Source organism: Crocuta crocuta, unplaced genomic scaffold (assembly GCF_008692635.1).
Source record: "Crocuta crocuta isolate KB4526 unplaced genomic scaffold, BGI_CrCroc_1.0 scaffold130, whole genome shotgun sequence".
Taxonomy (NCBI): domain Eukaryota; kingdom Metazoa; phylum Chordata; class Mammalia; order Carnivora; family Hyaenidae; genus Crocuta; species Crocuta crocuta.
In genome coordinates this window covers 17,721,816-17,747,585 of record NW_027527920.1, presented here as the reverse complement: position 1 = coordinate 17,747,585, position 25,770 = coordinate 17,721,816, and the positions used below count along the sequence as shown (strand labels likewise).

The 25,770-nt window shown below is 34.7% G+C and overlaps 2 protein-coding genes across 6 annotated transcripts in view; one reads left to right on the top strand and one right to left on the bottom strand.

The window, feature by feature from the left end:
• PIGB (phosphatidylinositol glycan anchor biosynthesis class B) overlaps positions 1-654 on the top strand; it is a 37,954-nt gene extending 37,300 nt beyond the window's left edge. Inside the window, exon 12 of the mRNA XM_077748255.1 lies at positions 290-654. Within this exon, the coding sequence (XP_077604381.1) occupies positions 290-427 (138 nt within the window). The 3' untranslated portion in view covers positions 428-654. The remainder of the gene's footprint in view (positions 1-289) is intronic.
• The window catches only part of CCPG1 (cell cycle progression 1), a 39,981-nt gene continuing 14,453 nt past the window's right edge, over positions 243-25,770 (bottom strand). The window contains exons 2-11 of one of the 5 annotated variants that reach the window (XR_013331140.1): positions 20,246-20,314; positions 18,157-18,277; positions 16,739-16,815; positions 15,743-15,941; positions 13,687-13,782; positions 11,600-11,851; positions 7,803-7,924; positions 3,675-5,083; positions 644-1,407; positions 243-387 (exon numbers count right to left, since the gene is read on the bottom strand). Coding sequence is in view for 4 of the 5 variants with exons in the window: in XM_077748231.1 (XP_077604357.1) it covers positions 1,218-1,407; positions 3,675-5,083; positions 7,803-7,924; positions 11,600-11,851; positions 13,687-13,782; positions 15,743-15,941; positions 16,739-16,815; positions 18,157-18,277; positions 20,246-20,305 (2,526 nt within the window). In the remaining variant the exon portion in view is untranslated. Of the gene's footprint in view, positions 1,408-3,674; positions 5,084-7,802; positions 7,925-11,599; positions 11,852-13,686; positions 13,783-15,742; positions 15,942-16,738; positions 16,816-18,156; positions 18,278-20,245; positions 20,315-24,936; positions 24,999-25,770 lie in introns of those variants that run through there. The other 4 variants (XM_077748237.1, XM_077748231.1, XM_077748226.1 and 1 more) reach the window with 4 other exon arrangements.

Below are 25,770 nucleotides of genomic sequence, written 5' to 3'. Positions count from 1 at the left end.
GGGGCAAACAAAGGGGGACAAAGGATCTGAAGTGGACTCTGCACTGACAGCATGCAGGTGCCCCACAAACCCCCATATTTTGTAACTGGTCTTTTCCCTGGTCAAAATCCGTCCCAGATCTATAACTTTCAGGATACATATGTTACTTAAGTTAATTCTTTTATTAAGAAACTATGTTGTTTTATTAAGACAAAAGTGGTATAGACGCAAATCAAGTCATTCTAAAATTCTTGAAACAGTGCTCAGCAAAATGTAGCCTTTATTTACTTAAACATTTATTTACTTCTAGGAAATAAGTGCTTTCCTAATTTCAAGCAGCTACGAGAGAACTGCTGTGTTCTTCCACACTCACTTGCCAGAAGGTCGAACTGGAAGTCACATATATGTCTATGAACGGAAATTAAAAAGGAAACTCAACAGAAGCTGAAATTCTGAAATGTGTTTAAATCTCTTCTAGAGAAAAGACATTGCTGGGTAGAAACATTCAGATGCTGCATAAATACACTTGTAAATACTGGGTAAGATTCATGAACTAGCAACCACTGAACTGATTAACCAAAAACCACTACTGAGGAAATGTATGGAAAATATCACAAAGTATAAATTCATATATTAATACAGATGTCAGATTTTCAATAAAGACCTTTAGTTTTCCTCATGGTGTGGTTTTATTGTTTCTTCCACAATATTCAGATGTGCAAGAAATTTCACAAGAGAACAAGTCAGCAAGCTCATAAGGCAGCAAATTCTTCATAAGTCAGCGGGCTCTTGAACCCACAAAAAGACAAGAAGCAAGTGTCAGATTATAAAGTGTTAAAGATGAAATCCCATCACAAGGTACTTTTTTCAAGCTCTACTGCAAATTTAACACAAATATCAGTGTTAATTACACTTTGTCATAGGATCTGAGCTTGCTTTAAGCTCAAACATTGAAAGGAAGACTCATTTCATGCACAAAATCTGTTGCATGCCTGGCTTCCTTGAAACTACAGTTGAACATTTCCAGTGCCAAAAAAAAAAAAAAAAATTCAGCAAAGCTAAACTACAGGAAAATGCAAGTTAGTAAGCTTTTGCTTGATGCTTCTGAGTAATAATGTAAAGTCATCAAACTGATACTTAGAAATGACAAAGAAATTTCACTTTAGTTTCAACACCAAACATTGTAGAAAACATCCATGTTTCTGTTACCATTTTCTAATTTAACTTAATCATGATGATCAATATTTAGCGTCAAAAGGTAACTGCCCCAATTCTATTTCAAGATTTGCCATGTGTCTTCCATTAGTGCGACCATATTTATGCCATTTACCTTCCCTTTTATAAGGTTGTGGCTGAGGGTGCTTCTGCTCTTGTTTTCGATGCCTGGAGTTTTCAATATTTACCATACGTTGCTTTTTATCTGGTCGACTGAAAGCAGTAAACACATTTTTCATCTATGTTAGAGTTAAATTTAAACAAGAAACAACTTTAATGTTTTTCTCCATTAATTATCACAACACTCTGAAAAAGGACGTTAAATTAACCTGAAGTATAATCCTAATACAACCATACCAAAAAGACTCAGTATTATACTTTTATCCTACAGACAGGAAAAACAAGCAAACGTAACTGTAGTGGCAAAAAAGGGGAAATACTCAACAAATAAATAGAAATGTGACAATAAAATAATGAGATGTGTTTCCATTATTTTTCCTCTCCTGCAAAGTCAATCACTCCCCATTGCTTCACACCTCAGCAGGAATATGTATATATCTCTTACAAACAAAACAAAGTTTTATTTTTCCTCTCACAGCTACAGCTAAGGTTCATAAACAAGGTCTGTATTTACAGCTTTCCTCAAACTTCATAATCAGGCTTCTTCTGTCACTACCTCACTGAAAACAGTCCATAATGCCATTCATGGCCACCCAATTCTCCACCCAAGAAATCCAGTCTCTTTTGTTTAATGTTTAAAGCATTTGACACACTTTTGTATTTTCCTTTCACTTGAGATGATCTTTCGATTTTCATGATGCCTTTCTATGGTCTCCTTCTCAACCCTCTTTCTCCAAAACCCCTTAGGTGTTAAGTGTTCCCCAAGAGTCTGATAACCCCCCCAGCCTAGACTATCTATATGCACACAGAATCCAGACTAGAAAGTCATATATCTAATGGCCAACTAATTCTTTCCACGTGTCTGTCAATAGATACCTCCAAGCCCAATTCTCATTTCCAATTTCCCGTACTCCAAACACTCTGGTATCTCTTACCTTAGTGATGCCATTATCTAACTAGTGAACCAACCCAGAAATCTGGAAGAAATGTTACTTTCTACTTCTCTTTCACAAGAAATACCCCTAATTTTACTTCTTATATATTATTCAAATCTGTCTCCCTCCCACTCATACTATTACCCTCGTTGAGATACTCATCAGCTCATGTCTATTTTTTCAAAGACCACTGACCAGCTTCACTCTTTCCAACCAATCCTCGAGGCTATTGCCAATGATCCAAAATGCAATGAAGCGACAAGTCTTTTAGCATGAAATGAAGTCTTTCTGATTTTCACAAAAGATCTGTATCTTTTCTTTTCATACTCAAGCACTACCTTGCCTCCTTAAAGTGGCATGTCTTCCCATCTCCAAACCTGTGCAAATAAAGTTCTCTTTGAGTAAAATGTCCTACTCTATCTACTTGGCAAATTCTCATTTCTCCTTCAAAAACCATTTTAAAGTTCAGTTCAAAGACCACCTCACTCATGAAGCTTCCCCAAACATCTCTAGGCTGAGGCCACCATATACAATGCCTCCATTCCTTCATTTCATTTCTTATATTTACCTAACTCTCCAAAAGCTTGTGAGCTCCTTGATGGCTAGAGTTTTTCATGTTTCATCAGGGCAGCCTCAAACTGTTTTGCTCATTTAGGCACTAGATAATTTAGTGACTAAAGATACCAGAATCAGTCTCATTATTTTATAGACACATTACATTTATTCAAAAAGATATATAGAACTATATCAAAGATAAAAAAATAAAGCTAACATTTGAAGGTTAGCGGAGTTTCAGGTTACAGAATATAAAGCTAATAAGCAGTGAATAGTTTTATTTAGAAATTATGCATAGAAACCACACACATTATAACTTGTAGCTTGCTAAATCTGCATCTACTTTTATCAATGATAATTGTGTACTAACTATTAAGTATCATAATTTAGTCAGTAAGTGGAATGAGACCAGTGGGTCAACGCAAATTGTTACATATGAGCTCTCCCAATTTCAGAGTGAAATCTGTAACTGTTCACCCAAACTGAGTAAAAAAATAAAAGATTAAATGAAAATAATTTTACTTAGGGTGATTATCTTTTTATATCAACTATAATGAAAAGAACAAAATAGGCTAAAATAGGATTTTTTTTCCTTAAGGCATCTTTAAGGCAGAAATTAAACCATTTGCAAGTCAAACTGATCATATGAAATTTTCAGTTTGTAATAGCTATTAACTTAAAATTGTATCTTTCCATTTAATTTATTCTAAATTCTCTAGCAATAAAGTACTTTTACAAATAGGACTTTTCTTTCCTTCACAAAAAGTACTTTACAGATCGTAACATTCCAAAATGTTAAAATGATAAAAATGCTACCCAATCTATAAATGTTAAAAACTATTATAATAACATGGTGCTATGTAAACCGACCTGGGTCCATATGGAGGGGAAAGAGTGTGACCAAAGAAGTGTCTATATATATATCCATCCAACTTCTCAAACACTCCATCATTATCTACTTGATATTCCTTCATGTCTTTAAGATAATCTTTAACATCATTAACAAAGTCAGTGAAGAGCTTCTGATCATGTATAAACACACCATTTAGGAAAAACTTATTGATGAATTGATCAAGTTCTTTCCAGTGACGAAAACTATCCAGTTTTTCTAATAAATACCTTTCAATTAACTGTCTAAATTCATCTATCCTTACAGGATTCAACACTTTCATATTAAAAAGGTTAATGGATTCCTGTTGAGCACATTCAAATACACCAGAACAAGACTTTCTGAAAGAATCAAAATTTGCACTACAGTCATGCTCAGCACTGCATTTCTGTGATTTTGTATTTTTTCTAAATTCTTCAAAGTGAATTGGCTTTTCTTTCCTTCCCTCTCTTTGCATAGCAGGGCCTCTATTATTCTGGTTTTGTGTACGTGCCTTATACTGTGGGTGTAAATATTCACTAAAGACTGTTGGTTTTTTAGCTGCTTCTTCTTTTGTGGCACCAAATCTTTTATTGCCCTTTTCATCAAAGATATTCTTAGTGGTATCTTTGAAATGCCTGAAAGTGGATTTAACTGAATCTGAAAATTTTTTCAGATTTTCCTTCACAGCTTCTTTAGCCTGTTTAATTTTTTCTTTATGATGTCTCACAAACTCCTTGGTAGAATTCTTCATGGCATCAAATGTTTCCTTAACTGAACCCAAGAATGTTTCCTTTGACTTATTTTTAGCCCTGTGGTTTCCTCTGCTCCCTTTCTTTTTTCCATCAGTTTCTTGTTTTACATTCTGATCTTTTGCCTCAATATATAGCCTTTCCCACAAATCAGAACGCTGCTGTTCAAAGTTTAGCTTCTGCTCCAGCTCAGTGAGTCTTTCCCGTAAGATTTCTATTTCCTTTTTTTCAGTCACTACATTGGGAGAGTCTGGGTTGCTGTATGATTCACTAGAGCTTAACTGCTGGAGTTCCACCTTTAAAGCCATGGTGATTAGTCGTTCTCTCTCCAGTTCCTTCCTCAGCATCTTTGCTTCTGCCAAAAGAGTCTCCCTTTGATTAAGGAAGCTGTGTGTCTTCAGCTTTTCTTCTTCCAGATGCTGCTTAAGTTTCTGATTTTCTGTAACTAATTCAGTACCTGTCCCTTTATCTTCCAATATCCTAATCTGTTCTCTTAGTTTCCTTAACTCTTCCTGTAATGAAGATAAGGCTTTTTCTTCCTTCTCCAGAGATATTCTTAAATACTGATTTTCTGTATCAAGGTTCTTTTTCTGAGTTTCAAAGGCCATCTTCTCTTCTTCAGTAACGGCCCAACACCTTGCAAGGTTTTCCTTCAATGACTAAATTTTTTTGAAAGAGAGGAAAGAAAAATGTCAAATGCCCTATTTAAAAGCTCAGTTTAAATCTGTAAGACATAACCATATATAACCAATACTTGTAAATTCTTAGTATCTATTTTTTTTAAGGTTTTATTTTTAAGTAATTTCCACACCCAATGTGGGGCTCAAACACAACCAAGATCAAGAGTAATTTGCTCTTGCTCTACCAACTAAGCCAGCCAGGAGCCCCAAGTATCTACTTCTGCAGACTATCCTTTATTCAGTATATATATTTGTAGTGTATACATCTGTATTTCAAGATGTAAAAATCAGAAAATACAAGGTTCGTACGCAAAAAAATACACAGCACAGAACTACATCAAAATAATAACATAGTTGGGGCCCCTGGGCAGCTCAGTATGCAAGTCCCCAATCCTTGATCTTGGCTCAGGTCTTGATCTAGGGATCATGAGTTCAAGCTTCACACTGGACTCCAAGCTGGAGTGTAGAACCTAAAGTAAATAAAATGTTTCTTTAAAAAAATAGTAACAACAACAGAGCATGTTGGAAGACATTAAAGACCGGGAAAAAATTAGCTATAGCCTTGTTTATCTCTAGTAAGATTTCTAAAATAGAGCTAGGAGTACTTTTGATTAGTGCTTATTAGTGATTATTATTTCCCATAATCATATTAAATCCTTAATGGTTTCTAGGTCCACTTACAAGTTAGTAGAAAAGGAGAAACGTCTTCTATCTTTTGACTACACGACTAATCTCTCCTGAGAAGTCTCCTCTAAGGAGAATTAAGGCAGGACTATAGGTTTCTCTGATCCTTAAGTGAAGAAGATGATCTTTTATAAAAAGTAAAATTATAGCTAGAGATTACTTTAAGCTTCAAAAAATTCTATTTATATTCCCTGCACTCTAAAAGAAAAACATTTCAATAATTTTAGTTCTATCTGAAAGATCTTCACCCTGCCTATGTCTATAACAACCCTAAAAAAGTTCAGGTGAGTCCTACAGGTTCTCCCAGAACTTCTTAAAGGACTCAATCTTGGTAACATTTATAACTAATTTCTCCAATTTCAAATAATCTTCTGAAAAGATTATAACCAGAATAGCAATGTAACTCTGAAGCCAGCACCCTTGATAGAGAAAAAAACATGTTCAATTAGGTTTACAGAATTTTGCTGCATTTCAAAGTATCCTTGAATGGCCTTTCTTTCACCATGTTATTAGTAACAAACTTTCATCAAAACGGCAAGAAACGAAATAATATGGTTAAACAGGTTAACGGTTATAGCATTATCTAATCAAAGTATCTTATGTATAAATCAGCAAATAATATTTAAATTTTACTTAATTTACCAAACATTATGGCGATCCATTTGAATGAGACCAAAAAAATCTGATATATAAGAAACAAAAAAAAGTCCTTTAAGAAAATGACAGTATTTCCACTTGAAAAATAACTATCTGAAATGGATAGTTCACTGTCTGATTCATTAGTCTTCAAAAATTTAAAATTTCATTATAATCATCTCTACTGCTCTTTAAATGTGAGAGAAAACAAGTTTCATGTATGCAATGGATGTGGACCACAGGGTAGTACAGACTAATGTAGCATTATCTTTAAATACAAAAGCACAAGAGGCCATAGAATGACTGGAGGGTATATTCTGCATTCAGTAAACTCCACAGTCTTAAACTAAGTGCCTGATAAGCAAATCTTGGGGCAGGTCTCCCATGAAGATCTTCAAAATCCAAACCACTTCTATATGGAGATAAGAAATCTGCAAGAACTGACTCAGTAAAGATCTAAGCAGTGTCCGTCTCCTAAAAGCCAACATCATCCTATGGAACCAAAAACTGTGATGGTAAAGAAAATGGCTACTCTTTTTAAAACGTCCTCTGATCATGGCAGGAAAAACTACACTACTTACAAATAACTTGAGTAGTTCCCTGCCTGAAAGAACTCAAATGTCAAGTGGGTTTTTTTTTTAAAGAAATATAATCATGTCCCTTTATAAGGGAAACACACAGAAACTATAAAGGAAATTTAAGGGAATGGAGGAAAAAGCCACAGCTTACTTTTCTACCTGGAGTTTATCTACAAGCCCTACGCCCTTCTTATGGAAGAACCAGACAGGAGACTGGCTACTGCGCTGGTCCTCATATCCACGCAAGTATTAAAAGAGCTGCTGGGTGAGTTGTAGGTTGGCAAGTAGAACATGCTCTCTCTTCTATCAGACCCAACAAGAAGCCAAAGAAAAAAATACTGGCTGATTATTTCCTTTGACAAGGAAAGATCTTAGAGGCTACAAACTCCTCTTTTTTACTGACTGGAAATGTTTTGCTCAATTCTGTAAAAATAATGTTAATAATAACAATGTTTTCTGTATATAATATCAATTAAAAGTTAATTATAGTAATCAGAAATAACATCTTCGGAGTCAGATAAATTCAGCTCTGCCAGTTGCTAGCCTTGGAAAAGTTAATTTTTTTGAACCTCTTTCCCATCTATGAAATGAAGTTAATACCTGCTTATTAATTCACAGAGCTGTGGTGAGCTATGAAATACTGTATGTGAGGTACTCACAGCAGTGACTAGGACACAGTAAGTAATCTCCAATTACAATATTATTATTCACTAACTAATAATTTGCTTTGTACTTATCTGAACAGCACAACACTTAGTGGCTAACAAGTCTTTTTTATAAAGTTTATTAGTGGTATGTACCTTATAATCTATAAAAGTTTCTTGTTCCTGTTGACATTGGGAAAGATAATCCTTCATATCATTCAATTCATCTTCATGTATCTTTCTGACTAACTGCTGACGCTTCTGAATCTGAATTGTGCCTGAAAAATGAATAAGTAAAATCTCATGTCATTCATCAAACGGTGGTAGATAAATGTTAATATAAATCAGGCCAAGTAGGTTAATACATTTTTTAAAATTTAGCATACACTGACAGATACTTAAGCAGTTTACTATTCTTTTGATTAAAATAAGCCAGGCCTACCATACTGAGGAGCCTCAAAGTTTGTTGTTTTTGAGAGATGGTTGAGGTATATAAAGTCTTGTCTAAACCATGGAATCTATTCACAGGATGTAATCAATAAGGAATAATAAAAATGTCTATTTTTTCTCACTATATTTTGCCTAAATGGTTTAACAGCCCAAAAAGTATGGCAAGGAAAATAATTGGCTGTGATTACCTACCCTTCTCACAGCCAAATCTTTTTAAGAATTCTGCATTCTTAAAAGGTCTGTGCTAGAGTTCCACCATCCCCATCCCAGCAGTGAAAAATCTTAAACCAAGTAGGATTCTCTATGTTTCACCCTAAGAACCACAATGTTAATTTGCCAAGACATGCTGTTCACATGCTGCTACATTCTTCATGCATGAGAGAAAAAACAACAGCAACAACAACACAGAATCAAAATTAAGGCAAAAGGGGGCGCCTGGGTGGCTCAATCAGTTAAGCATCCAGCTCTTGATTTCAGCTCAGGTCATGATCTCATGGTTTGTGGGACTGAGCCCATACTGGGCTCTGGGCTGACAGCGTGGAGCCTGCTTGGGATTCTCTCTTCTCTCTCTGCCCCTCCCCAGCTCATGTGCACAAGTGTGCTCTTTTTCTCTCTCTCTCAAAATAAATAAGTAAATGTTAAAAAAAAAAAAAAATAAGGTAAAAGGCATTTGGCAACCATGACATTAACATCTACAGTGGCATTCTATTAATTAAAGACATCACAGGATTTGTAATGAAAGGATGTAATGATAGTTTACTATTTCTTCCCCTATTGCTAAAATAAATTCCCTTCAATTTCTTCAATTATCTTGAGTTACACTAACGAGAAAATTTTTGACAAATTATAAACAACTGTTACCAGCTCTGACAGTCTTCTGTTAGGGTTCATCTCCTCTCTTTTAATTTTCTAATTTATAAAAGCATGTCAAATTTGTTTCAATATTACTCAGAAGAATTTAAGATTTTTTTAAATGCTGAAAATTCATTTGTAGTTCCCCAAATAACAGAAAACCTCTTTGTTTTCAAACTGCTGACAGGATGAATTCCTTCACCCCCTGGAATATAACCTAAAGCTATGTATTGAGATCTGAATCTGCAGTACTATTACACAGCATATGTTGGACAACTCTCTTAACGTGACCTGATTTATCTCCTTTGCTATAGGCCAGTCAGTCTTCTCACTGCTCCCAAACCCAGCAAAGTTTACATTCAGATTATCATGTTCTCCATTGCCGCAAAGTTCCACTTTCCTTCGATTATAAGCATAAGACCAGACCCAGCTCAAATCCTACCACCTCCAGAATGACTCAGTAAGTATAGCCTTTGAGCTGTAATTCTTGTCTGTGCTACATAACTTAGTCGCTAGTTATATTCTGTTGTAATGTCTGAAGAGCAGGGTAGCCTATCAATACTTAAAGCAACTCCATGAGAAAATCAAATCAACTGAAGTCCACTATTAATTTAGAATATGGATAGCCTACATGTAAAGAAAAGTAATGAAGACAGGTGCTTCATACATGAAGATTTTTAAAAAACTTTTGTAAGCACTTTTAGAACCTAAAGCAGAACCAATCACCTATAGTACATTGTTTTACTATCCTCAATTCTGCTAGTTTTCCCTTCCTTTAGGATCAATCTGATTCTCTAAGCTCATCCAGAGCCAACATTGCTGAATGTTCTGAGTGATTCACTTAATAAGATATTGTGTTAAATAATTAGTAAGCAAATGATAGATTATGGAGTGCAATGACTAATTTCATGGTGCATGGGAAATTCAAATGGGCTCTGAAATCAACTCAAAAGAGCTCTTGAAGTGTTGAGATAAGTGCCAGAATTAAGAAAAATATGATGTCCTTTAAACAGTGACCTTGAAAAGCAAACAGTCATTCAGATAAGTTTTTATATGTTCACCAAGCCAATCTCCTCATAATGCAGACCTCCTTCATATTACCCAGGCTTTTCATATCCAGAAAGATAATTTTAAAGTACAAGGAAGTCTTTTATTAAATATAATCATCAAAGTAAATTTTACAAATAACCAAAATCTTAAACAGAGTAGTTTTTTAATTTCGAAAGAACTCCTTTCTAAATTATACTTTCTATGAAATACTTAAAGGTCATGCAATTGGTGGGGTTTTAATGCAGTTTGGATTAACATTAAATCGCTGTCCAATTTTTTTAGTAAGATAAAAAAAGATTAAGAGAAGACCTTCTCCTTTGTTACCTCCATGTTTACCTGTGGGGGAAAAAATCATGCTCAAAAATTCATACATTTGTCACAGCTAGATAATAACAAAATTAAGCATATATTTCAAGTCAAAACCCATTACAACAAACTTCAAGGGTGGATACAAATTATAGTATCTCAGTATTAAATTCAAGCAGATATCCACCAGGAGTCTAAATGCTTAATTTTTTAATATAAAGTTAGAGAAGAAGAGTTTTTCTTTTCAGAAGTTTTATTGACTCTGACTTTAAACAAGTATTGACTATCTTAAGTTTGTTCGAACATTACACTGTGGTGAATAATGTATCTTTTTCAAAAATTAACATATGGTGCACTTTGTATTAAGAAACACATTGTTTAAAGGAACTAGCAAAACAAGAATATTCCAAAAGTTAAACTGCGGATCATATCGGCAAAAAACTTAGAGGAGTACTTCATGTAAGACAAATTGAAACCTGTAAAGGTGACAAGATCTTAAACATTTGTTTAAAGTGGTTTTTTTGTTTGTTTGTTTGTTTGTTTTACAAAATTCTAATACAGCAAAGAGTGTGAATGCTCAGTTCTCAAATAGTCTTATCTTTGTATACACAATCACATTAACTAAGACTCAACAGTTAGGCTCCCAAATGAAAATAACAACATATGGAATTCCCTCCTCTTTTCATCCAAGACACTTTTAAGAGCTCTGCATTAAAGATGATCAATATACATAAACACTAACAAGAATAATAATGAGTAAAGTATAATGCTAAATTATAAAACAAATAAATTCTCAATTCATATGGATCATGGAAACAGCAACAAATGTCACAAAATATAATGCTTGCATAAAACCTGAGGGGGAAAATAATGAGCACCAATTATTGTGACATTTCAAATGTAACCATTTCAACTGAGATTTAAATAATCTTCCAAATAAAGCCACAATTAAAGCTAGTTTGTGATTTTAAATTAAGATGATTTGCCTCATGGTAAGCAATTCATATTTTTAATCTTTCTTTTTCTTAAAAAATAAAAAGCATGTGAAAAATCCCTGCACCTCTTAAATAAATAACACCTAACTTCAGTGAAAAAAAAAAAAAAACAGGCCTGTGAGATAGGTAGCGCTATCCCCATTTTCCAAATGAGAAAACTTAGACTCAAACAGATGGCAAGCTTTGCAAGGTTATATATTTACTGGGGACACTAAAAACAGATCCCAGAATTCCTCAGTCTTAGTAAGGGTCCATACACTACACCATCAGTTTCTATATGACCAATTTTCAAATACTTACCATAGAAATGTCCAAATCCCATGCTGATTGCAATCACCAGAGCAAGTATAACACATTTATTGAGACCACTGCTGAACTGGCGTTTACACAACTCCTTAGAGGGTTCGGTTTCTTGTTCGGGAAGTAGCCGTTCTTCAGATTCGGAACTAGAAACAGTCTTCTTCCTAGCACGGCGTCGTCTAAAGGCAGGACTAGGCTGATGACTGGTCTCATCACTACTTGATTCATCGTCACTAGGCTGAGATGAAAATACTATTTTAAAAAGAAAAATGTAAATATTAAAAATTTTAGAATTGTGTTTTCCAGTAAACATGATTTAGAATAATCAATGCCATCCCTACATTCCCTTTTACATAAGACAGCCAAAAATAAAAACAAAAGAACACAAACACTCAAGTTTTCAAGTTTATCAACATAAAGCCAAAACATCAAAGATTTCAACTGTGATACACAAGAATCAATCATATTCTGTGCCTTTGAGGGTTTATCTGGTTTTATTTTTTAAACCTCTCTTATAGTTTATACTGTTAGAACAATCATTCTCATAGACTAATAAATTTCTTTGCTATTAGAACCATAAACAGATACTCCTTCTGGAAGGAAAAAAAAAAAAACTAACTCTCAATCTCTTCTTTGAATATCAAATAGAGGCAATTTAAGCTCAACTGTTCAAAAAACACAGGGAGGTATATAAACAGTTCCTGTGACTTACAAAGTACAACTACTTCCTAAAGTTTTCTTGGGTGTATCTGGACCCTAGTTTCATTTCCATTCCTTGAGTCCTCAATCAAGGTTCAAAGCACTATAGTTTAACACAGGTTTCCAGAAGTCAGATGAGCCCTTCCCTTCGACTGCCACTCTTACTAGAAGGTTATTAATTTTACCCTCTAGTAAATATGTCAGCATGAGGAAGTGACACAACAGCTATCTCCGATATTAAGGACTAGTCTGGTGCTGCTCCTTTATGAAAAGAATAGTAAAGGACAACAACAACAACAACAACAAAAAGCCACAACAAATCTCAAGTCCAGGTATATCCACTAAAAAAATCACCTTCGGTATTTTCAAATGTATAATTTGTTAACACTGTTCCATCAGTCAATAAACTATATGTTGACAAAGAAAGTTAGATGGCTTGGTAGTAAGAATTTCCATAAGCCAGTTAGAAGGAAAAAAAAAAAAGGCACCAAAAGGATAAACGTGAACCTCAATTTCATACAAAGAGCTCCAAAATAACAAACACTCATGCTTCAAAAAAGTAAAACGGTTCTTCAGAAGACAGGATATCCATGCCACAGGAAAGCTGGTGACTTAGGTTAGGCAGTACTTTTTAAAGATGGATCACAAAGGAATTCAGTTAACTATCACACTGACAACAACACACACAAAGACAAAAAGAACTACTGAATGAATGAATATTCCTAATATTTAGTTATACAGATGCCACTGAGAGATCTTTTGATCATGACCCTTATGCCCATCATGTTTATCAGGTTATTCTTGATCACTAGTTTTTCCCAGATGCCGTCGCCTCAGCTGTGAGGTTACGTTTCTTGGACAAAGAGAAAGAAAGGAAGACTTAAACAAAGCATTACATAATACAAAGGCATTCAAGATCATGGCTGGAGTATTTAAGTCAGACTCTCTGGCAATACGTATTAAGATGGATAAATGCAAAAACAACTTGTCAAAATTCCTTTCAAATTTCATTTGAAATGTCACAAAATTAATTTAATTCTACGTTAGCATATTGCCATCATTATATATTCTCAGTAAACAAGTCAGCCTAATCTATATTAATAAATTCATCTCCTTATCTAATGCTTCCATCTTTTTTAACCCATACATATGATAGCTAAAGTATTTTGATTATTACATTTCTTCCAAAGCTTAATTTGGCCCATAGTCCAAGATGCAGGCAATGCAAAGGCATGCAGTAAGCTCAGCCAGCTTTATTACAAGATCAATTTGAACACCTGTTTAGAGTATCACGGATGGCAACAGATATCTTTAAAGCACTAAGTAAATAGTAAATGTGACTAGGCACACTCAGCTCTGGAAAAGCTGATCAGATTTAGTCACACCACCTTGGGAAGCGAGTTGGCTAGGAACATGGTGTTTCAGCTGATCATCCCATCCCCTTATGCATTCAGGAATCTTCCACAGCTTCTCCCACCACCTTTCTTTTGTGAATAAACAGGAAAAAAAGATGTATAAAGCTTTGTTATAAGGACTAAAAAGGAAAAAGAGAATTGAAAATACTTATTTTAATTATCACTTAACATCATTATTTGTGCTCCATCAAAATTTTACAGCATGCCTTTTAAAAAAACATATGCAATACGAACTTTTCTACAGCTACCAACTTTGCTTTCTTAGGGGAGAATCCTCTGGCAGCAGTGGAGAGTATTCTCAAATAAAAAGTATACTGCTCCCAGAATCTAATTTAGAAGAAAAAAACAACCTGAAGTTGAAATCCTACAGAGAGGGAGAAGAATGGAGAGGAAAAATCAAAATAACCAGATAATAGGCACTCGGGAATTAAACCAAGAAAAATAGAGGAGATAAGAGAGAGAAAACAAAAACAAAGACTCTTAGCAATGGATTTATATATAATATTTTCAACATAATCCAAAATGTCATGTTGTAAAGTATTTAGTAATACTTTCTTTATTGAAATAACTTACTCCTTTGGGAGAGATAGCAATGGATAGAAATACTCCTAATAAAATATTTCTCTTAACTGAAACTGTAAAATTCCCAAGAAGTCCAAGTTTAGAATGGAGATAAAAATTAGAATAATGTGCTTTGAAGTGCCCAAGTTACTGAAAAAAATTAAGTCTGTATCATCAATTTCTTAAAGGACTGCTTAGACTCTTCTGCAATACTCCTGCTTCAATGTGACTACTTTTTCTGGCCCCTGAATATTCTCAAACTAAACCAGCATCTATAGTCTTCCAAAAATAGGAAAAACGAAGACTACTTGAATACAGCATGAATCCTGGATTTAAACAAAATAAAATCTGATGAACAAAAAAGGTTCCAAAATAATTTCATTAGTCCTTGTAATAAACGAACTACATATATACCATTTGAACAAGGCTGACCACCAATAAGAATGACAGTTGAGTATTTAAATATCTGAATAAAGTGTTTTCAAGTTCTTATATACTAACTGAAAATAACTTGCCATTAAATTATATAGCTAAAAATCTCTACTAGCTTAAAGTGGAATAACAGAAATTCCATTGTCTGATTCTGGCAAATGTTAAGTATTAAAGAACGGTAAACTCTAAGAAAATGATCCAAAATAGACATGTTCCTATTTTTGCACAAATTAGGACATTCTGGAATCACTTAGCAGTGTACCAACTTGTTTTTCCTAAAATTCATCCTTGAGTTACAGCTCAAGATATTGGTTAATAAGGGTGAGTTAACTCCAGGTCTGTTTATCTTCCAGTAACTTTGTGTCTAAACATTTATGTTCACCTTAAAAGATGTTGTATATACATCCATTCAGCTGAGCCAAAGAAATATAGAAAGGAATTAGCTCAGTAACTCACATTTTAACCTCCAAATAATTATCTGAGCAGTAGGCATGAACTGCATTAATAATGTGACTTAAAACAGACACCTTTCATAACTCAATCTAAGATGAAAGATACAAAGGTCAGGGGTGTTGGGATGCTGCTTGTACTGCCACTCTTTGGACCCTGTTTGGCACAAAGTAGTATCCAATAAATGATTAATTGAAAGGATCTAACAGACTTAAAAAAGAAGCTTATCTCTAGAATATAAAATTTGTACACTGTAAGCAGAAATCTTAACTTTCTCCTGTTTTTAGTTACAATGACTCAATCTCCCACCTTTAAAGATCTAAAACGTCAACACATTTTAGAGTGTTTCAGACAGTAACAAATCTCCTTAAAGATATATTTTTTATCTTTCACTTAATAAAAGATGGTATTTATTGTTATAGCAATTGTGTTCTAAGCCCTACAATCTAAGAAAACACCAGATTTAACAGTGGGTTTTACCCAGAAAATCTCAAATATATTAAAAACTTGACCATTATATATACATAAAAGGTGGTCACTGGAGACCTTAAGTCTCTTATCAGTGTATTCTTTATGCAGTTCTTACCAGTTTCTGGCTGACAGAATGTATACTGGCTGCTAGAAGAAGAGCCCATGTTAAAGTCTTCTGGACTCTGTGCTTCTTCAACAATTATAGCTTCCTGATTTCCAATTTCTTCTAACTTAGGTGGCTCAAGGGTAACAATATCAGAATCATCACTGACAGTTCCAAAATAGACATTGTCTTCAGACGACTTTTCTTCTCTCTGAGAGATAATTTTAAAGACAGTAGTAAATTTAACAATTATTTAAAAGCTTTTTATTTTCTATGCAGTTCAAAGTGTACAACAGTACTTAAGTGGTATGGTAATTTAGGCTTAAAATAAAAGATATGAGTCCTGCCCAAAAGACACAGATTACTCAAAAGTAGGCTCATTTTTTAGTTTGAAAACATCATCAATCCCTTTGAGGATTATCTCTCTCAGGATCAGATCAAACTGCTGCCTAATTATTGTGGGCTGCAGAAGCTACAAAGCCCACCTTTAAAACACAAGGGCCATGAAAGAGAGGATTCATTTCTTACCAGTTCTACGGGTTTATTTGGGCATGACTCTATAGTCAGGAAAAGACTGATTAAAATTTCTCTGGTTATCTATGTAATAAACTTCAATAGCTATGCCATGTAAAGATCATGTAATCTAGTTTTGTCTAGAAGTCAAGTAACACACCAAAAAACAAGATTTTGTTTGTTCTCAAATTTAAAAATGAATCATTTTTAGAGATCAGCCCTAATAATTTAATTTCTCAATATCATTCAAGAATGTAGTCTATTTCCAAGGAAAATTATATAATTACCAAGAAATTACTTTTGTAAATTAAAAGACATCTCACGTAAGAATTAAAACAAAAGCTAATACTAATCATAAAAGTGACCAATGTGGAATCTCAAAAATTTTTTAAAGACAGGTTATATACAATTCAAAGAGGAACAGAAGCACAATTACAAAGGGAAGCATAAGGAATACTGTTTATCATATATCCACAGAGTAAAACACAAGTTTACCTCAAGTGCTGACTTCGTTTCCTCCAGAGCTGGATAAGCAGTTTCTCCCATTAACACCGTGCCATTTTGGCTACTCTCTGATATAAAGCAAAGATCAACTCAATCAGTTATGCTTAAATGACTTTTTATAGGCCACAAATATAATCTGCATACATAAAATCTATTCCTAATTTTTAAGTGGACTTAATTCCAAGGTGTTTGTAAAAATCTGTTAATACGGGAAAATAATTTTCAGACATCTGAGGGTACATTTCCTGAATTCTTAATTTATTAAGAATTCCTAAAAGTAGCACTATTCTAATGACTGTCAATACCTGGTAACACAAGAAACAAAACTACAGCTTCAAATTATGAATTCTTTGCAATGAAAAGGACTATAAAAAACAAGGATTCAAAAGAACACAGAAAAACAAGATGTTACTACAGCAGATATATTTTATAAGAAACTCCTCAAAGAAAAAAATGTACAAAAAAAACCTAGAGTTTATAAAATTCTATTTTTCATGAAAAAGGCTATAAATTTTTCATAAAAGTTAAAAGTTTTAATACATGAACATATACCAAATGCTCATAGCAGTTACCTCCAGATAAAAAGAATTAAGGGTGACTTAAAATTTGTTTTGTTCATAATTTTTTTCTGTCAATGCATTTCTCATAGAATTTATCCCCTCAAAAAAAAAAAAAAGAGGAAAAAAAGAAAAACTATGCCATCTGTATGGTGTTACAAAGCCCCTAATAGAGTATTAATCTGATATTAAGTCTCTTGAACAAAGGTGGACATGGGTCCAAGGACTCCCAAGGAAGTTTGGAAGTACTTTTACATATGTGAGTATGTGCATTTCTTGGGAAAATCTCTGACCTATCAAAGATGAGAATCACTGTTCAAATGAGAATAATCAATACACAGGCTGAAAACAAGATTTACAAGAATAATCCATCATTATTTCTAGACATGACACATCCACTTTATCCTGAGGAGGATATGCTCTATTTACATTTTAATTCAATTTTTTAAAAACATTTAAGAAGTAATTTAAAAATGAAGAGTACAGCAGTTAATTACCTTTTTACCACCTCTAACCGAAAGTAATTTGAAGTGTGATGATAACTCGAAAAGAGTTTAGTAAATCCCCTGTATTTTGTACATCACTAGTCTTAACATTAGTAATGTTTAGTTACTGTATAACACTCTATTTCCTAATAACTCTTGAGTAACTAAGGGAGGCTGTAATACATACTATGGATGCAAATAAACCCCTGAGCAGGTTGGTGCCACTACCCAATCCGCACGAAAATTCTAGTTGTTTAGTGACCTGATCAATGATTAGCCAGAAAGGCTGCCCACCTAGAAGGAAGGCAATTTACACTAATGTTCATAAATTCTATTAAAAAAAATCAGACTCCTTTTAACATCTTACCTCCTTGCTCTGACTGCAATACTTGCAGCTCCTCTTGCTCCAAAGATGTGCATTCTGGAGCAAGCTCACAGCTGTCGCTGGCTGTGCCATGTTCAGAATTTACCATCTCTATATCAGACCCCTAGGAAAATAATGATAATGAGTTATATGTCTATCAAAGCTGGATTTCACTACACGTAGATACTTCCATTGTTTAAAGTCCTAGATGCTGCCATACTCCAAAGGGAACAGTATCTAATTTGTACCTTTTATTCAATTTAGTCCATAAAGGCCTATGGCAGGGAAACAGGTTTAGATTCTGAGAAGTCAACCAAAAGTCAAATGTTCTACTCTATTTCATAAGCCCAAGCAATAAATTTGATCACAGAGGGTGAGTTTTTAAGCTTCGCTATTTCTATTAATTTACTCCTACTCAGCATTTACAAAAGTACTATGCAAGGCACTTTGCACTGTGTTGTGAGGTATAAAAAATTCAAATCCAAAATTCAAATTTGCAGCCTATTTAGAGAAATTTCCACATGCAAGTAACTATTTACTTTGGCAATGCAGAGCTAAAAATCTAAGGGCAAGGATTAAAATATGTCTATAGGATTGATGGAGTAAATTTCCTCTGTAAAACTTTAGATTATTCTTTATTCTTCTAATATTGTCCTTCCTACTTTGATGTCAACTGTCTTCTCTTTAATAAAATAGTGGATCTTACAGATCCACTTATTCTCTTATCTTAATTAGCAAAATAAAGTGAACCACTAAGTTGATTCTGCCGATCCTCATGCCCCTCTCAAGTTTTTCTGTGGTTTACTAATCCATGAAATTGAAAGGTCTAAGTTCTCCTAATATACATAACTCAAAACAACAAAAATTAAAAGAAATCATTAAAGGACTAAGTTTTCACTTTAGTCCTAAAGAGAATTCTGAATGTTAAGACTCTTGGGTTGCCTAAAGTGGCAGGGAAATGACAGGAACAGACAAGGGTAGGGCTGAATTCGGGACTGCAGGGGACACAGGTTCTGGCCTAAAACAGAATGGCAGTAAAGGAAAAGAAAAAGGAAACACATATAAGAGACATTAGCAAGAAAGAGTAGGACCTGATTAACTAGACACTGAGGGAAGAGGGATGAAAATACAAATCTGATCTACTTTGTGACAAGATTATCCCTAGTGAACAGCACCCTAATGACACACTTGGATAAGTGCCAGAGAGGCTTTCTTCTTGCTTCCCAATGCAGAATCCTAAGTAAGGCTCTCACAGCTTCCTTGCTCCTATAATGTTAATTATCCTTGAAGGAGAAGTTACTGCTATGGAAGCTGATCTAAGCTTTGTATAAAACAGGTTTAAAATAGAAAAAAACACTTATATTAAAAAAAGAAACCACTACAATCTCAATTGGTACAGCTGTTATTAAATTTTCAAACTTTATTGTGGAAAAAAATCCTTTTTTGGTTAATATTGGTTTTTAGAAGACATGAGTAACCAACTGTCTAAGCCTTAAATTATCAAAGTAATTATTTAAAAAACTGTTTAAAACTTTTACTAATCAAGGAAGACAAGTCAAGGCTTAAGAGATCCTAAAAACCAATAGGAAAGCTATAGATAAATCCATTAAAACTTTAAATAGAAATAGGTGACTTTTAACTTATTGCTTCTACTCATCTATGTTCTCCATGCTCCTTTCTGATCTGTTTAAATGCAGGCTCCAACATCTTCTAGTTATATGATCTTGGCCAAATTACTTAACCTCTCTAAGCTCTAGGTTTCTCAACTATGAAATGAGAAATGAAACAATCTATATACCACAGAGGGTATGAGAATGTAGGTAAAGTGCAGGCCCTGAACAACAATAAACCTTCAATAAATATTTGCCTAATGTCTCAAAGCTGAGGAAAGCAATGTACAGTAATGCAGAAGATACTGGCTCATGAAGAGTTTTCAGTAGTGAAGTTTAATATGGGCACAAAAATGTCCAAGCTATAGACAATGGCACCTTAGGTTTCAATGTAGAAAAATAATGGTCTTCAAAAAACCCAGCTTATACCATTAACACTGTAATAATACAAACTGCCTTATAAAAAGTATTAAACAGCATACCTCATGATTGATGACAGTCCAACCACAAGATGAATCACTGTCACTGGAATTTTCAGACATTTTTCAGGTCTACAAATACAAAAATATATTGACATGTGAGGTATATTTTTATATAGCAAAAATTCCATAGGAAGCACTATATGTGACCTAGCATGAAAAGTGGCTTGCTGCCTTCCAGGTGAAACTGAGACACCCACCCAGAGATTTACCATACAGGGTATATAACTGCATATCTCTATGAACAAATACAACCAAATTTTTTTTTTTAATGTTTTATTTATTTCTAGGAGAGAGAGAGAGAGACAGCGTGAGCAGGAGAGGGTCAGAGAGAGAGGGAGTCAGACTGAAACAGGCTCCAGGCTCTGAGCTGGCAGTCAGCACAGAGCCCGACGCAGGGCTCGAACCCACGAACCACGAGATCATGACCTAAGCGAAAGTCGGACGCTTAACCGACTAAGCCACCCAGGCGCCCTTTATATAACCAAACTTTTAAGACAAGAGAACCTCCACAGAATATACAGACCATCATACTGTTGGAATAAAGAAACTGAGTCTGAAAGAACAGGGGAATGGAGAAGCTCCCAGGCCAAGCAAAATGAAGTCTAATGTGTTGGCAACATGAAGCAATTTAGATTTTTTAAGCAGGGAAGGACCATGATCAAAGTTTTTATGAAAATAACTATGTCAGCAGTAATTCACCTGAATTAAAATGTGGAAAAAGAAAAGACCAGAGATTGGTTAGAAACTTGGGGTCACTGACAATAACCCATACTCAAGTCTTAAAGCAGTGTTGGTCTTAAAGCAGATTGGTCACTCTATCTGATTTGTTCTCCCCTTTCTGTCTGAAGCTCCTATTTAAACTTCAAAACCAAACTAATCAAATGGCATCTTACTGACTTTATTCTATACATTTAAGTCCTATGAATGCTTCTATTCTTATACATATACTGAGAACACATTAAATTCAAGTTGATGGTTGGTGTTCTAACATAACTCTATTGCAGACAATTCAATATGGAACCAGTGCTCATTTAGGAACAGGCCACAGCTCAGAGCCTAGAGCCTGTTTCAGATTCTGTATTTCCCTCTCTCTCGTCTGACCCTCTCCTGCTCAAGCTGTCTCTCTCTCTCAGAAATAAAACATTAAAAAAAGAAAAATTAAAAAAAAAAAAAAAAAGAACAGGCCAAAAAATACTGGTCTGAATCTTCCATTGGTGATTCCGGAAAAATTAACATTTTAAAATAAAATGAGAAGATTTAAAGAGGTACCTGGCCACTAACAATATATAAATTAACATGTTTTCAGACAAACTACTCAAAATCTAAAATAAAATACAAAGATGACTTGTGTGACTTTTACTGTCATGTAGAGGATTTTCTAAATAAGTTCACCAGATGTCACCTGATTATTTGATTTCCAACTTACAACTGATTAGGGTCCAGGCAGTTTACAACTCCATAAATGTAAAAGTAAACTATTCCAGTAGTTCCAGTATATCTCAAAGGCTATACAGTCTGCCTACCCTATAGAATATCAACCAATTTTATATTTTAGCAATTTTATTTCAGCATTCCTTATTATTATATAACTCACAATTCCTCATTGAACCAGTTTTTATGAATGAAAAAAGAAACTTTGATACATTACTATTTGTACTTTCTTTTAGAACAATTTGAAAATTATGAGCTGACATATGAGACTACACAAAGACGGAGCAATTAATTTCGCAGGAGGAAAGAAGAATGGTCAAAGAAAGCTTTATGAGGTTTCAATGTTTTTTAGACATGGGAGACAGCAAGTTTTTTTAACTGAATTAATTAGTTGCCAAAATTTAAATTTGAGAGATATCACAAAAAAATAAAGTTGTTTTCCCGTTAAAAAAATGATGACACTGGAAGGATTTCCCTCCCAAAAAACAGAAAAAACATTACAGAGCAAAAACAAAGGCAGAAAAATTAAATATGAAAGTTCTAAGCAAGGCAACTAAACTAGTATGAGTGGAATGTTAAAAGAAAATCAGGTATCAATCTTAATTTAAGAGTATATAATAAGATGAGTTACTAAGCAACTAAAGGGCCCTAGACCTGAAGGATGCAAGCCATCAGTGCCAATACTCCCTGGAAAAGATGAGCACCTACATTTAACCAGGATTTATGAGTAAGAGGGAACAAAGAAGAATGGAAAGGGTTAGGAAAGATCTGAAAAGATGTGAAGGATTTTTTTTTTTTTTTAAAGGATTTACTAACCAAACCAAGAGAGAGAATGTTGGTAGGATAACTCCCAGGTCTAGTTTAAGTGACTGGGTAGTTGGAAAAACCATTCTATATGGAACAAGAAGTAGGATAAAGAAATTTGGCTGAAGCCTAAAAAGCATTTTTCCTCCTGTGAAAGCTTCTACCCTCCTCTATAATCCACATTCTCACTGCTGCTTCATCTCACCACTGAGACTTAACAGTGCTTTATTTTCTTTTTTCTTTTTTCTTTATTTCTAGGAGAGAGAGAGAGAGAGCGAGCGTGAGCAGGGGAGGGTCAGAGACAGAGGGAGACACAGACTCCGAAATTGGCTCCAGGCTCTGATGTGGCAGTCAGCACAGAGCGCGACGCGGGGCTCGAACCCACGAACCGCGAGATCATGACCTAAGCGAAAGTCGGACGCTTAACAGACTAAGCCACCCAGGCGCCCCACCAGCGCTTTATTTTCTTAATAACCTTCCAAACTTGTGGGTTACCAAACCCAGTCAGAGATATTTAATATGTGTGTATCTCCTATCCTTCTCTAGGTAATTTCCATTTAAACAGCTCTTTTAAATAGGTAGTTCCTAGCTTTTGTTTTCTACCAAAGTACTCTAGTAGCTCAGATGTTAACAAAGCCAACATTTCAAAATAAAGTTATATACATTCCTAAACTGGAACAACTAAATGTGAGTTTTTCAAATCAAGGAGCCCAATTAAATCAGGCCCAGTTTAATTCTTTGTTTACTCATGTTGAAGGAAGGACAAATTTGACATCTAGCCCAAATAAGAAAAAAAGATTCTCTACTGGCCATAACACCAGAGAAACAGTTTCGTTAAGTAGAATTCAGAGTCCTACTAAAGAACCCTCTTAAGTCAGCAATTCTGACTCTCTCTATCGAAGAGAATTTGACAGTTAGTATTACAAACATATGGTTTCAACAGAGAATATACCACATACTGGTGATGATAGGATGTAAATATATTCCATGGAAGCTCATCTCATTTATGAAGCTACTTACAGCAGAAAGACCAATTCTACACTGGTATAATCACACATTCTTCAGCAGACAGGAGACCTAAGGTGGTTACCATTTTAAATTCATTCCTTTATCCATCTGTTCAGCATTTATTGAGTTTCTTAGCACTTGCTAGGTATTGAAAATACTATATACCAAAGTACAAAACAGATAGGAGTCTTGCCTCCTGGGGTTTAAATTCTATTCATAATTGAGTACGTTGAACTGCATCTGAGCCCTGTGCTAGAGAAAAGCAAGGAACAATGAAAAATCTCCCAGTCCTGTTTTGTTTTCTGACAAATGACTATCTGCAAAGGACCAAGTTTTCCTCACAAAATCTTAGGTAAGAGTCACTTCCACCCCTCCTAATGATTCCCTTATTTACTTCTCCTTATAAAACCCCTTGGTTTCTTCCCTCTTTGAGATGTTTCTCATTAATGAACTTTCTCTATATTGCAACAGCCTGAATTAAAATCATCAATTGTACTGTGAATTTCATCTTCCACAATGGAGACATTCAATAATGTCTGATGGTATTGTCTGATGTCTGATATTTGATGGTATGTTTCCTAACTATGAAGAAAAACGAGAGAGGTACAGAAAATGCAAGATTGGAAGGGACTTATTTTTAAAAAGAGTCAGAAAAAGCTTCATTAAGAAAGTATATTTGAGCAAATATTTGAATAGGTGAGGAAATCATTATGCAGTTAATTGGGGGAAGAGCGTTTCTGACCAAACAGTAGGTACTAAGTTGGAAGGAGGCCTGCCTACATCTCTGAGTACAGCAATGAGGCTTGTGTGGTAGAGAAGAGTGGCCTGGCAAGAAAGCAGGAAAAGATGAGGACAGAGGGCTAACAGGCATGTAGGACCTTACGTATCCTAAGACTTTTCAGCTTTCTACTTTGAGAGAAACTGAGTCACAGAAGGAAAGAAAGATATTACTTGGGTAGCCTTATTTAGACAGTACTGTGGGGGAGAGCAAAGGCAGAAACAGGAAGGTCATTTGCAAAATTACAATAAGCCAGCTGAGAGATGGTGGTTTGGACCAGAGTGGTAGCTGTAAAGACAGTTACAAGTGGACAGATAACACATATATTCTAAAGGTACAGCTAAGTAACAGTACTTCCCAATATACTGAATACAGGGTGTCAGAGAGGAGTCCTGACCTAAAGAAATACAAAAACTAAATTGTCGCTGAGAAGGAAAGACTTCAAAAGCAGGTGGTTATGAAAAGAAAACTGGTGAACTATTTTGGGGCATGTTAAATTTGAGAAAGCGATTATCACATTCAAGTGGAAACATCAAGCAGGAAGCTGGAGACTGAATTTAGGGGAGTTATCGGCTAAAGATGTTAAAACACTTCAGGTGGCAGTTGTCAAAGGTAGTAACAGCAACAGCATTAATTTTATCTCAGAAAGTATACCTGGAATGAGTGTTACCTGATATGATGGTGCCCCTCATCCTTCCTGAGTAGCTACATTTTACTATGGAAAAGGGTAAGGTTTCCTATCAGCGTATCTTCTAGAATTAGACATGATGAAGAAGAATGGGGGCATTATTCTCCCACACGTCTATAATTCCAACGTAAGCCAACCAATGGGCTGTCAGCAAAGGTCTCAAAAGTGCTGCTGTGCTGTAAGTGGGATCAAAGATGAGTCAGTCTTGATAGCTTTTAAGAACCAATTTCTAAAATGCTTTTCAAAGGCTATGGAACTTTCGCCTCTCCAAAAGGATACCAAAATGCCTGCTTTAAACCAGACTTCATCAAGAGAAAGGGAAGAAGATCCAAGATCCCAACTATTAAATTTTTAAATGTCCTTTATACTTAATTTCTTCTCCAATAACAACTCTTCAGAGATATTTAAATGAATCTATCTTAATCTGGAACATAAATATTTCATTCATTTAGTCAGCATATACTTCTTGAGCAAATACCATGTGTCATGCATGAATTATTCCAAGTGCTGGGGATACAGCACGGCAGGGTGGCAGAACACCAGGACCTCCCCCAAAGAGTTCATATTCTAGGGCTACAAACAAGCAGAATGTGGTAAGCCAGGTGGTGGCAAATTAACAGTGGAGAAAAATAAAGCATGAAGGAGGAAAGCAGAATGTAGGGATTGGAGGATAGGGATTAGAATTTTAAATAAGATTAGGCAAGGTCTCCTACCAAAATATGAGGGCATCGATTTCTCCATAACCTCAAAAGGGTAACAACCATCTTTAATTTGTGATCATCTCATGAGCAAAAACAATCTCATTTTAATCTATTT